At 42.0% G+C, this 11,904-nt stretch overlaps 1 protein-coding gene across 1 annotated transcript in view; it reads left to right on the top strand.

Moving 5' to 3' along the window:
* Positions 1-11,904, top strand: part of atf6b (activating transcription factor 6 beta) — a 23,316-nt gene that overhangs the window by 8,682 nt on the left and 2,730 nt on the right. The window contains exons 4-16 of the mRNA XM_022757462.1: positions 493-552; positions 651-730; positions 1,515-1,725; positions 4,052-4,216; positions 4,422-4,591; positions 5,812-5,991; positions 6,996-7,078; positions 7,779-8,003; positions 8,784-8,891; positions 9,531-9,630; positions 9,854-9,921; positions 10,544-10,643; positions 11,095-11,179. Coding sequence (XP_022613183.1) covers positions 493-552; positions 651-730; positions 1,515-1,725; positions 4,052-4,216; positions 4,422-4,591; positions 5,812-5,991; positions 6,996-7,078; positions 7,779-8,003; positions 8,784-8,891; positions 9,531-9,630; positions 9,854-9,921; positions 10,544-10,643; positions 11,095-11,179 — 1,635 coding nt within the window. The remainder of the gene's footprint in view (positions 1-492; positions 553-650; positions 731-1,514; positions 1,726-4,051; positions 4,217-4,421; positions 4,592-5,811; positions 5,992-6,995; positions 7,079-7,778; positions 8,004-8,783; positions 8,892-9,530; positions 9,631-9,853; positions 9,922-10,543; positions 10,644-11,094; positions 11,180-11,904) is intronic.

Genomic DNA, 11,904 nt, shown 5'->3' on the forward strand with positions numbered 1-11,904 from the left:
TCTATTTTGCCCGTTTCATTAATTAACTCGATTAAGTTTAACTTTAAAGACAAACCTCTTGGAGTGCTGCTAAGTTCTTGCTGTTTTTGTTTCATGGAGATGGAGAGGACTTCCTGGTGCTGTTACTGTTACACATGAACAGCATATGAATAGCGTGTTGGTGTTTACTATATGGTCATTTATTTTGATTTTGTTTTATTTAGATTATTTTGAGTTAACATGACAGTTAAATGACATCCATTTCCTTTTATTAATTCTGCCCTCTTGGTGTTACTGTGACCATTGTCTTGGTGGCCTCTCCTCTCACAGGCAACAGTAAATCAAGACTTTAAGTGATTTCATTTTTTATTGCCCAACTAACTCAACTGTCTGGTCCTTTAAAGGCTCATAATTTAAACCTTAGTAGCTGCTGCCTCTTAAAGTGGTGCTTAGGTTTACCAAGTTGACATCAAATAACCTCTGTTTGTCTGTGTGTGTCTTTTTTCTCTGTAGGCGACACGCCGGTGATAAAAAATGAAATGACGATCACTCAGCCGTTACCAGTGGAAATGTGTATGTTTGTTCACCCGTAACTTTTCTATAGAGATAAAGCTTTTATACAGTTGTCAGTGTTTATTTTTGTTCACTGGTTTTTACTTGTTTGTGTCTAGTGTTCCAGGTGAAAGCAGAGCCTCTCTCTCCGGCATCTTCACTCGGCTCCGACTGCTCCATATCGTCACCAGACCCACAGGTGTGTTTGATGTTATCGAGTCACTTCCTCGCCACTGAAGTTGTTCTGCACTGCGTGGCCTTTAACTTTACTTTCACTTAAAGCCACGTGGTGTATGTAGTTGTTGAATTTGTCTGGTAACCTAAAGGAGTGTTAAACAGAAAGTGCCTCTGCACCTTAGGCAGGCAGAGCCAGAGGGATATTCTTTATATAGGTTGTCCTTCCGTTCCCTTCTCATGGACACTATATCTTGGTAACGCCCTGAAGGAATTTTTTCAAATTTAGCAAAGATGACCACTTAGACTCAGGGATGAACTGATTAAATTTTAGTGGTCACAGGTCAAGGTTATGGTGACTTAACAAAACTTGGTTTTGGCCTTGTTAACGCGATATCTCCAGAGCTCTTCAAGTGAATCCCTTCAGATTTTACACAAATGTCCTCTGGGACTCAAGCATGAACTCAGTCTGAGTCTGAGTCTGGATTGGAGATTGGAGTGGCACAGGCAAACAACCGCGAGGCGGTAATTGTGGTTTGTCCTAAACTTGTGAAGCATGTCATTAGCTCATTATTATTTGTGCACATCACCAAACATGTACTGCTGCAGTGGCAGCTTCTCGTACTGAACGTCTTTGCAGACAGACAGTGAAAGTTGTACTTAAGTTTTCTGGGACAAAACTTATTTTGCCAAGTCAATTAATTTACCTGCTTACTTGCTTAAAATGAACCTGCTACTCTTTCCCCTTGAATGTTAGTGTTAACTTCCTCACTACTGCAGTCACTGACTGAGTCTTCTTTCTCGACCAGATCACAGTTAAAGGCGAAAACCCTCCGACTCCTCCGTACATGTATGGAGACGTGCTGTCTCCTCCGCTGGGATCCATGGAGGTAACCGTGGCAACAACGGCCGTGCCCCCACCGCAGACGCAGTTACCTGCTCTGACACAGGCGCAGCTGCAGACGCCGTTAACGACACCGATTCCTGCAGTCATCAGTGGATTACAGACACAGGCTGCAGGTAAGCCGATTCAACAACTGCTCCAGTGACAGTAACCAATAGGATTACTCCATTCTCTTTAAAGGCTGCACACCTGTGAATAAGTTAAATGTGGATGGAGCTCAGGGGTGACCCTGGAGAGCTTAGTATGGAGCGATAGGGTCTTGCCATGGATGTGTTAGCTGGGGTGAATTGCTGAGATTCACCAGGACAGTTTTTAGGAGATTCAGGTGATTTTTCAGATTGTCCTGTTGTCATAGTGGTTGTGGGGGGCTGGATGTATTTACACTGTACAAGCATAGAAATGGACAAGATGCAGCAAGAGCAATGTTGGAAAGTGACGACAACAAAGCCTGCAGGTGACGGCGTGGTCTCAGCTGGACTGAACTGACGTTGGCTAGGACCAAAGTTAAAGTTACAACATAGTTCGTTTAAAGTTCAATATTTAAGCAATACGAAGACGATCACAGCCGTGTTAATATTCAGTCCAACATCACAACCTTGAGTGTCATATTGCTTTTATACAACAGTTCTACGCGCCATATTAGTTAACAATAATAAGCAACAACAGATTATGATTTATTTGTTTATTTCATTATTTATTTGGCTACGACAACACAATTAGTTCAGCAACCCGACTGGTACTGGACTGTTGCTAAGTAACACATAAACATTTTCCTGACCAGCACGCTAGCTTATTTGTCTACACGTTACCTCAGGTGTGTGCTGAAGTATCCAGGCTTCTTCCCTTCATCCTCTTCTGACGACCAGACATCATTTCATTCAAATGTTATTTCTGGAAATATTGCAAAGTTTGTTACAATCTAAGAAAGATAACAACCGTTAATGTAACGCTAATTAACTGTTAATAGAACACCTGTAAAGCGGAGTGATACATGTAGTTAAAAGTCCCAGTGCTGCTATACTTTATATCAGCGCTCATGGAATGACTCTCGTCCAATCAAATTACTTGGTCGGAACTAACTGTATTATTAAGAATTACAACTTGATGAATTCCATAACATCCCTAACTGCACTGCACAAATCATCGGTTAGTTCATATTAGATCACTTACTGCAGACACATCTCCACTGGCTAATTAAGATGTAATCAATCAAGAATCATGAGTTTCATGATGATACGATCAACGGTTTGCAGCCACGTGTGAAGGAGTTGGGATGAGAGGCGGCAAGTCCGATAGTCTGAGGCCATGTCCACTCTGCTAACTTTTTGTTTTAAATGGCATCTTTTTCGCTACATTTACACCTGGCATCCACACTACTCCAGAGTCTTTGAGCACATATAACAGAGACCTTTGGAAATGATGACAATGACACCCACGGTCATATCAGCCTCGACTACCAGCGGTGAAAGCAATGCAGATAACAAATTACGGGTGTTACTGACCTTGTTGTCTTTGCTAGCAGCTGTTAAAGAGTTAAATCCTGCTTTTTAATGCTACAACTGTCTTTGCCGTTCGTCATTCGTAGTAGTAGTTTCTGATACAAAGCTAAAACGATCATTTTAAATCATATTAGCGTGGACGTATCCAGAGACCGTGGTACTTTGCTGGAAAACAGAGGGTTACTTCTCTAATGTTGGAAGAGCAAGGGGTGAAAGAGAGAGAATAGCTCAGGTCCTTCCTCTCACGCGGGGGTAAAGGTGGAGCGGTGGATCAACAGGCAGGTTTGGTGATGAGTGGGAGCCGGGCTGAGCCTGAAGGCAAATCCTCTCATTCACTGCACACTGTGGAGGTATTCAGTGCAGAGATCCCCGGGGCAGACCATTATCACAATGCAAGGGATCACTCTATATGTCCCATCTGGCCTGGGAGCTCCTCTTGTTTGTTTGTTGTTATGTTCTCTTTTTTTTTTTTTTTTTTTACCTTGGATTTTAATGACACCATTGTTTTTGCTTGATGATGTAATGTTTACTTGTGTGGGCCCCAGGAGGTTTAGCTGCTGCCTCGGCGGTAGCTAATGAGGATCCAAATAAATAAATAAATATGTGGTCTGCTCTGCTCAGCCATCTGTCAGTGCAGCTCAGACCTGGATTCGTGTCACAGATAGTCTGGTAGTCAGACTTGTTTGTGTAAATGAAGCTCCTGCAGACAGAGACAGCAGCTTCTCCAAACACCACAGCTGTTTGTCTTTGTGTCATGCAAACAATTCAAGCATATGAGAAAAAAAAACAAAAAAAAAAACTAGTTTGTTTAAACTCAGATATTTTAAGTTAAAACTAAATCCTTCATTCGATCTGCAAGCATAATGAAGTAATGCAACACTGAATGAGGACTGTTGGCAGCTGCTGTTATGACAAATGACACTTCTTCTCCTCCCTCTTTCAGTCCTGCCAAGTTCAGCCACATTAAAGGCCAGCACCATCATGAACACAAAACCTCCCATTCAGCCCAGACCTGTGTGTGTCACCACCCTACCTGTCCCTCAGACCCCCGCACCAGCCAAGACCCTCATACTGCAGGGCCTCCCCTCCATGGACCAGACCAGACCTGGTAAGAGAAGAGAGTCTTGACTTTTTATTACTTGTGCAGATGAATAAACTTAAACAAAACTGACAGATCCTGACAAGCTGACTTACAGATGAGCAAAAGATAGCCAGCATAAGATAAATATTTTTTTTCCTCCAGCACTACTCTAACTAAATAAATGAAAATAAAACATAAATCCCCGTCTCTTCTCGTCTCCTCCCTCTTGCAGTCGTCCTGTCTCAGTCCGTCTGCCTCGGCTCGGCTCCGGCCATCGTCAAAATGGAGCCGGTCTCTCCCAGCATCCCCCAGCACTGTTCCAGCCCCACAGCCCCACCCGCCAGCAAACCCATCGTCCCGGCGACCACGACTTTACCCGGCAACAACTCCAGTGATATCGACGTGAGTAGGCCGGCCGCACCGAATCACACTGTTTATCAAATGACAACCAGAAACCAGCCTGAAGCCAAGTGTGTTGCGCATCAGGCTAACCCTCTTCAACACCCAATAATTATTTGTCAGCTGTCAGTTGAATAAGTTACTGTCAAGTTTGTTTACATCAGATATGCTGTAGGCGACCTGCAGTGATGGCAACGAAACTAAACTTTTCCAAGAAGCCAGAAATATGTTGCCATGGAAACAGTGAGCTAAGCTGTCGGCTTCAACTTGAACCCCGTTTTTTCTTCTTTTCTTTTTTTTGCCCATGTTTGTTTCCATTTTAGAAAATGAAGTATACAGAATTAGCTATTTTAAGTTGCTGTTTGTTATGTATGTATGTACTGACAACTATCGACAGATGACTGACAGAGAAGCTTCTTCTTTCTCTGATTTCTAATCAGATTTATGGACGTTTTTTTTTACAGTGGTATCATGTCTGTGTGTCCAGCTTTGACTGAATCATGACTCCGATTTTTGACACAAAATTGACACTGATGAGAGTTTCAGATGTTTTTAGGGACACAGTGAGAGTTGTGGATATTGATATTTGATGAATTGTTAAATTATCTTATTCATCTGATTTGCTTTGGTGATCAGTTTTGATACGATGTGTGAGTAAAAAACCAGTAATGTAAGACATGAGGAGCTCTCAGCCCCTTTTTTTTTTTTTTTTTTATCAAAGTAGCTCTCAGAGTAAAAAAGCTTGGAGACCTCTGAACTAGTTCATCATCAATCAGTCAGGAGCTGCTGCGACCTGAACGAGAGCTGCATATGTGAGGGAAAAGCAGTAAGTGATGTTATTTAGTCAGAAACAGCAGCATGTTGAGCTCAGTGTCTCATTCGACACCTCTTATGTAACGGCTGTGATTTATGAACACTCAGTTTGCCTCAGGGCGTTGGATTATATCATACACATGTTGAACTTTTTTTTCTGTTTTTGTTACTCCCTCACTCCATTCTCTCTCTCTGTCCTCTTTCCTGTCTCCCTCTGCTCTTCCTCTGCTTCTGTTTCAACATCCTCCTCCTCATCTTTCCTCCTCTTTTCTGTCTCTTAATCTTATTTTCATTTTTCTATCAACCTCCCCGGGCTCATTGATTTTCCAACCCTCTTCAAACATTTCCATCCTTTTCTTTGTTCTCCCTGTTTTCTCTCCCGCCTCCTCCTCCTCCTCCTCCTCATGCAGATGAAGGTGTTGAAGCGGCAGCAGAGGATGATAAAGAACCGGGAGTCGGCCTGCCAGTCGAGGAAGAAGAAGAAGGAGTACCTGCAGAACCTGGAGGCTCAGCTCAGGGAGGCCCAGCAGGAGAACGAACGACTCCGCAGGGAGAACCAGGCGCTGAGGGAGAGACTGGCCGGGAAAGAGGTAGGGCAGAAAACTACTCATTTCTTTTGCTCCTTCCTTAACGTTTCAGCCCCTTTTTGGACTCTCTCCAGAACAACCTTTCAAACTAAAAAATATCAACAAGGATCAAAGATCTATGATGAAGGTTGCAGGGCCAGATATTTTCTTCTTCTTTGTACAGAGAGGTTGCATCAACAGTCTCTAGCATCCATCTTTTCTCTGGAGCTTATTGTAACAAATTTATCTGCAAACCTTTTGACAATGTTAAAAGTTGAAAAGAAGACAAAAAAAAGTAGACAAAAGCATTAAATCACTTATAGGAATATAAAACACACAAAATCTTATTGAATTAATGAATTATTATCATGAAGGCACATAAAATCACACATGGAAATAATAATAGTTGAGTTAAAGAACATGAGGTCAACAAAAACTGGTGGCTTCAAAACCTGCTGCCACAAAACAGTGAATGACAACTTGTTTTCTTATTTTCTGTGTGGGATCTTTCCTTTTTTTTCCCATCGTGATTCCATGGGTTGATGAATAAATGAATAAATACTACATTGCACCTGCTCCGCCTTTCGCAGTCTAGAGAGATGTGTGATTACAGTAAAGAAGCAGCTGATTTCCCTGCAGAGACACCGTCACAGAGCGATGAAGAGTGCAGCTCCGGCCTGGGAGTTAAATGAACAACAGGTTGAGCTGCAGGAAGTAAAACCATGTGAACAGAAGAGTCTGTTCATACCTGTAAAGCCTGTTAGAAAATGACTGGGAGTGTGTCAAACACAAATTCATGCACTGACCGCAGATATGTGTCGTTTAGCAAAATAAAACACAAAGAGCTTGTTGGGTAAAAAGAAACTACATCAATTCTGTTTCACAAAACTACAGAGGATTTCAAAACATGTTTGACTTGTCATTTAAATGGAATACAGTCACAGAGGAAGTGCTGGCAGTTATTGTGTGTGTGTTTGTGTGTGTGTGTTTTTCATATACATTATTACTGAACACTATTACTTTCTCAGGGCAGCGACTCTGCGAGTAACAAGAGAGCCGTTTGTGTCATGGCCGTTCTGCTCTTCATGACCTTCAGCTTCGGACCCGTCAGGTATCCTTCACACTTCACTAACATCTGAAAACCCAATGTTGTTTTTCATAATTCTGTAACTTCTCTTTTTTTTTACATTTTGTTTCCATGTTTTGATACATGATCTTTTATAGTTTCTTTAATTTTGTATTTCTTTCCTCCTTAAAGGTCCTATATTTTACACTTCTTCTTCTTTGTATTATTTGAAGTGTATAAGAAGATATATTTGCAGTTTTAAGAACCAAAAACCATCTCAGTGTAGTTTTACATCTCTTCTCTCAGGCCTCTCTCTGGAGCTCCAGTAACAACAGGTCGGTGAGCCAATCAGAAGAGAGGAGGCTCCGATCTTCTCTTCTGATTGGCTGACTGTTTTATAATCAAAAAAGACATGGCAGTGTACCTTTATACAATATGGGACCTTTATTTTATTTATTTTTTTTGTGACTATTATTTTGTTACACAAAAATAAAGTTTAATTACTTACATGTACATGGACAGACCTGAACCATAACATGATTGGGGACATTTCTGAAGAATCTAAAAACTTCTGAAATATGATTTATAAATATATAAATTATAAGTAAATTATTATTTTTTTTTTTTTAAGAAAGTGTATTACATCAATGATAATATGTGACTGTGCTGACGGTAATTTTCTTGTGATGATGTCATGTTAGATCAGTTTAATTTGACGCTGTTGAAACCGTCTTCGTCTCTGCAGCATCACAGACAAGAAGCTGTCGACGGGTCTACAGGACAGCGTGATGTCGTACACAGGACGACGGCTGCTGGAGATCGAACAACAACAGCAACAGCAGCAGCAACAGCAGCAGCAACAGCAACAGCCGGTGGCTGCTCAGCCTCCAAGCAGAGTGGAGGACAAGACGGAGACGGAGGAGGACGGAGGAGAGGCAGAGAGATACGCTCCAGAGTCGTATCACTTCAGGTGAGAGGGACTGATCCCACACAAGACCTGAAACACCGAAAGAACACTGAAACACTGGACCAGGAAATCAAATTCCAAGTTTTTATACATTTTTTTAATTCAATTGGGGCAACACATTTGATTAATAATTATAAATGTAGTATGTTGATTATTGATTAATACAGTCAGCCGGCAGTTTATTTGGAACACCAGGGTAAATCTAACCCAGTCTGGCTGTCTACCTGCTGAAGCTCAGGAGAAGCTGGTGATGCAGAAGGACAATGGCCCTGAACATTAAAATAAATCTACTACAGACAAAGAAAATCCACCTTCTAGAGTCAGAGCCCAGACCTTAATCCAGTAGAGATGCTGTGGACTGAGCTCACTCAGACATCCTGAGAATATGTCTGAGCTGAAGCAGCTCCACAAGAACTTCCTCCTGAACATCGAGCAGCTAGTGGAAGTGCTGGTTTCAGGTTATTCATTCTTAGAAAACAGCCTCACCTTTCTCACGTATATTTAACCAGACAGACTCTCTCATCACTCGGCAGGTTATCACCTGTTCGGCAGCCATTACAGAGAAATGCACATGGTTTCAGACATGTGTAAAAGAGCAGGTTCTCCAACACATCACTCACTTTAAGTGTATAAGAAAGAAACGTGTGGAACCAACACCTGCTAGTCAGAAAGAAATGTTGTCCTTCTGTGTGTTTCCTGCTGCAGCCATCGTTCTGCTTTCAGGCTTGAACCAAAACTTAATCCATCCTATTGTCTGTATGTGCGTATATGTGTGCGTTGCAGGAACCTGAGTGACGTCTTCAGCGACATGAAGGACCTGGTTCTCCAGGACATCGATCGTTACTTCTCCTCCTCCGACTGCAGACAGTTCAACCGCTCTGAGTCCCTCAGGTGGGTTAAACAGTCAGTTTATTTTCCAACCTTTCTTCATCTCCTCCTCCTCCTCCTCCTCCAGCTTCTTTTTTATGTTATTTAACTTTATATAAGCACATGTTTCAAACCCTTCAGACTCAGCCGTCACAGTACTGAGTGTGTAGAGTGTGAACTTGCATAACTGAGGAAAACTCTGGTTTTTGTATCTTTACCCCCCCCCCCACGAAGATTTAATTCATTAATGAGTTAATGAGTTAATTTACACACATAAAAACCTAAAACACATTTCCAAGCTGAATTATCATGAGGTGGCCCTGAAGCTGAAAATCATGCAGCTGGAGCGCAGATCAAATCATAGGCAGAAAACGGCTACAAGCAGCTAGAAATCTGTTCAAACCCAGAACTGTTGCACGAGTGTCAGTGTCTGAGTGTTAGTGATTATGTATAAAGATAAACAGTAAATGACCAACAAGGAATTATTCAACATGTTTTGTTTTTTTTTAAATGCTGGAAGAGTTTATCAGGTAGTTACTGACTTTCAGAAAGAAACTCGTTTGAAAATCCTGAATTGGCCGTCTACTTAACGTTTACCCGCCTCTCCTTCTCTCCTGTTTTCAACCTGAAGCCGACTAACCTGACCTGCTTCTGGTTTTTCAGGCTGGCAGACGAGCTGAGAGGTTGGGTTCACCGACACCAGATCGACAGGAAGAAATCTGGAGGAAAACCAAAGATCGCCAAGAAGGCCAAAATCGCGCAGGTAGGGAGAGCTCCACCTCCTGCTGCTGCTCCTCATCAGTCTCACCCTGTTTTTTGGGTTTTTTTTTTTTATTTTAACATTGAAACTAATCATGAATCCGTTCTCTAACAAGGAGGAAAACCGCACATGTAATTTCTGTTGTGTCCCTCGGAAATCAACTCATCAGATTTTTCTAGAGGAATCCTTGTTGATTGTGTTGCTGTGTTACTTTGTTGTGATGCAGAAAGCTCAGCTGAGGAAGACAAACTTCTCCAGATATCTGCCCATTCAGGCTCATCGCTCCATAGAGAGGTACAACACACTGCTCCTCACACTCAGCAACCACCACAAAACTCACATCAGGAAAACACTTACGAGAAAGATATTCTTTAATCTCTCTTATTACCTGCTACTGTGGCAATCAGAGCAGCCATCTCCTAGGTTTGATCTCTGTTTCTGAACAGTGACACGTTGCATGAACGTACAGCTCTCATGCACAGATGTTGAGGTTTCAATCAGGCGTCGAGAGAAATGCAAAGTTTTTAGGAACTGAAAAAAAGTAGTGAAAAATGGAACTGTTTTTGTTTAAGCTGGAAGAATAAAAAAAACTGATTTAACTGATTTATTTTAAAGCACTGAGTAGAGACGGTATGTGTGACGTTACATAAAGATCCTCAAATATTCAGAGGCTTTGATTTATTTATATTTAACAGGGACAGTGCAGAATATATTTACTGTAGCAGTAACAGTTAAAAGCTCATTTGAATCCTCAGTCCCTGTGTCTGATGTCATCAAATCAAACAAGAGTAAAGTATCAGGGGATGTTGATTCCACTGAAGGGAACTCTGCTTCATGAACAGTATTTCACTAAGTGATGAGATGTGTTAGTCTGAACTCGCTCTTCCTCCCTCCCGGCTCTTGTTTGTCCCCGCAGTCAGCTGCAGGTGCTTCCCGGTCCGGAGGTCACGTACAGCGACTTCCTGGACGCCATCGACCGCAGGGAGGACACGTTCTACGTCGTCTCTTTCAGACGGGTACGATCACATGAGCGGTGACTCAGCGTAGCACCTCATCACCGACTGTGTTTCCATGTTTCCATTTATGTCCTCTTCTGATCTGTCTGCTGTGGGCTGATCTCTGCTGTTAGATAACCGCTTTGTTTTTATGTCGTCTGCAACGTTCCTCTTTAGTCCTGCGATGCATTTGTTTACAAGACTTATTGTCATTATTGAAAATCAAAATACTAGAGTATGTGTTGTCTGCCTGAGTATGTTCTCTGACTTTGTAATATTTGTTCCAATATTAGTAAATGAATGTGTGATTTGTGTTAAAAATAATTTGTCTCATGCATTCTGCTGAATACAGAGCAGTTTGTTCTTGCCCCGTCCTGTAGTTTGAAGTGAAACTTCTCAGATAAAGAAAATGAAAACAGGTTCTGACCAGAATGTATTTGATCCAGAATGTCTCCTGCATTTGTCCCCACAGGACCACCTGCTGCTACCAGCCATCAGCCACAATAAGACCAGCAGACCCAAAATGTCTCTGGTGATGCCGGCCATGTCCGTCAACGGTGAGTCTGTGTTGTTGTTTAACTCCTCTGTCACTACTGCAGTACTGACCCAGGGATGTAGATAGAATCTGCAGGAAAGAACACACGAACAGCTTCAATGCTGAAACTGTTTTCTCAGTTGATTTCTTAGCACCGTGTAGTTCTACAGTTCTACAGACGAGTTCAGCTTGATTACTGAATGTGTTTGGGATCAAGAAGCAGCTTTCATTAATAAGAGCGCCCACTAAATCCTCTGTGTACGGTGGCCCCTGAGGAGCACATACAAGAGTCAAAGCAGAAACATTAAGGGAATAGGGCAAATATGAAACCACATACAAACAGGGGAAACACATGCAACAAGAGCTGCTACAGCAGAGGTGTAGCTCCAGGACGCTATGGCTCCATTTGGATAAGCAGCAGTGTTATATGCAGATACACCTGCTGTCCACGACAGCAGCTCACTGACCAGTTGGACCACATCTCTAAAGGTGTCAGAGCATTGTTTGGATAGACTGACCATATATTAGAAATCTAAATGTTTACTCTCTTAATAAAGGGTTAAGTTACAGTATCAGTACAGTAACAGTATCTATAATGTTGCTGCTGGTCCAAATTGAGTCCATCAGCACATCTGGTGCAGCAGTTCTTGTTTCCCTGTTTTCATGTAATTTTATATTTTTTGCATTTCTGGATTTGAATTGTGTTTCCCTTAAAGGTCCATATTTCACACTTCTCCTGTGTTTTAT

This window comes from Seriola dumerili, unplaced genomic scaffold, assembly GCF_002260705.1.
Source record: "Seriola dumerili isolate Sdu_G_001 unplaced genomic scaffold, Sdu_1.0 BDQW01000276.1, whole genome shotgun sequence".
Classification (NCBI taxonomy): Eukaryota; Metazoa; Chordata; class Actinopteri; order Carangiformes; family Carangidae; genus Seriola; species Seriola dumerili.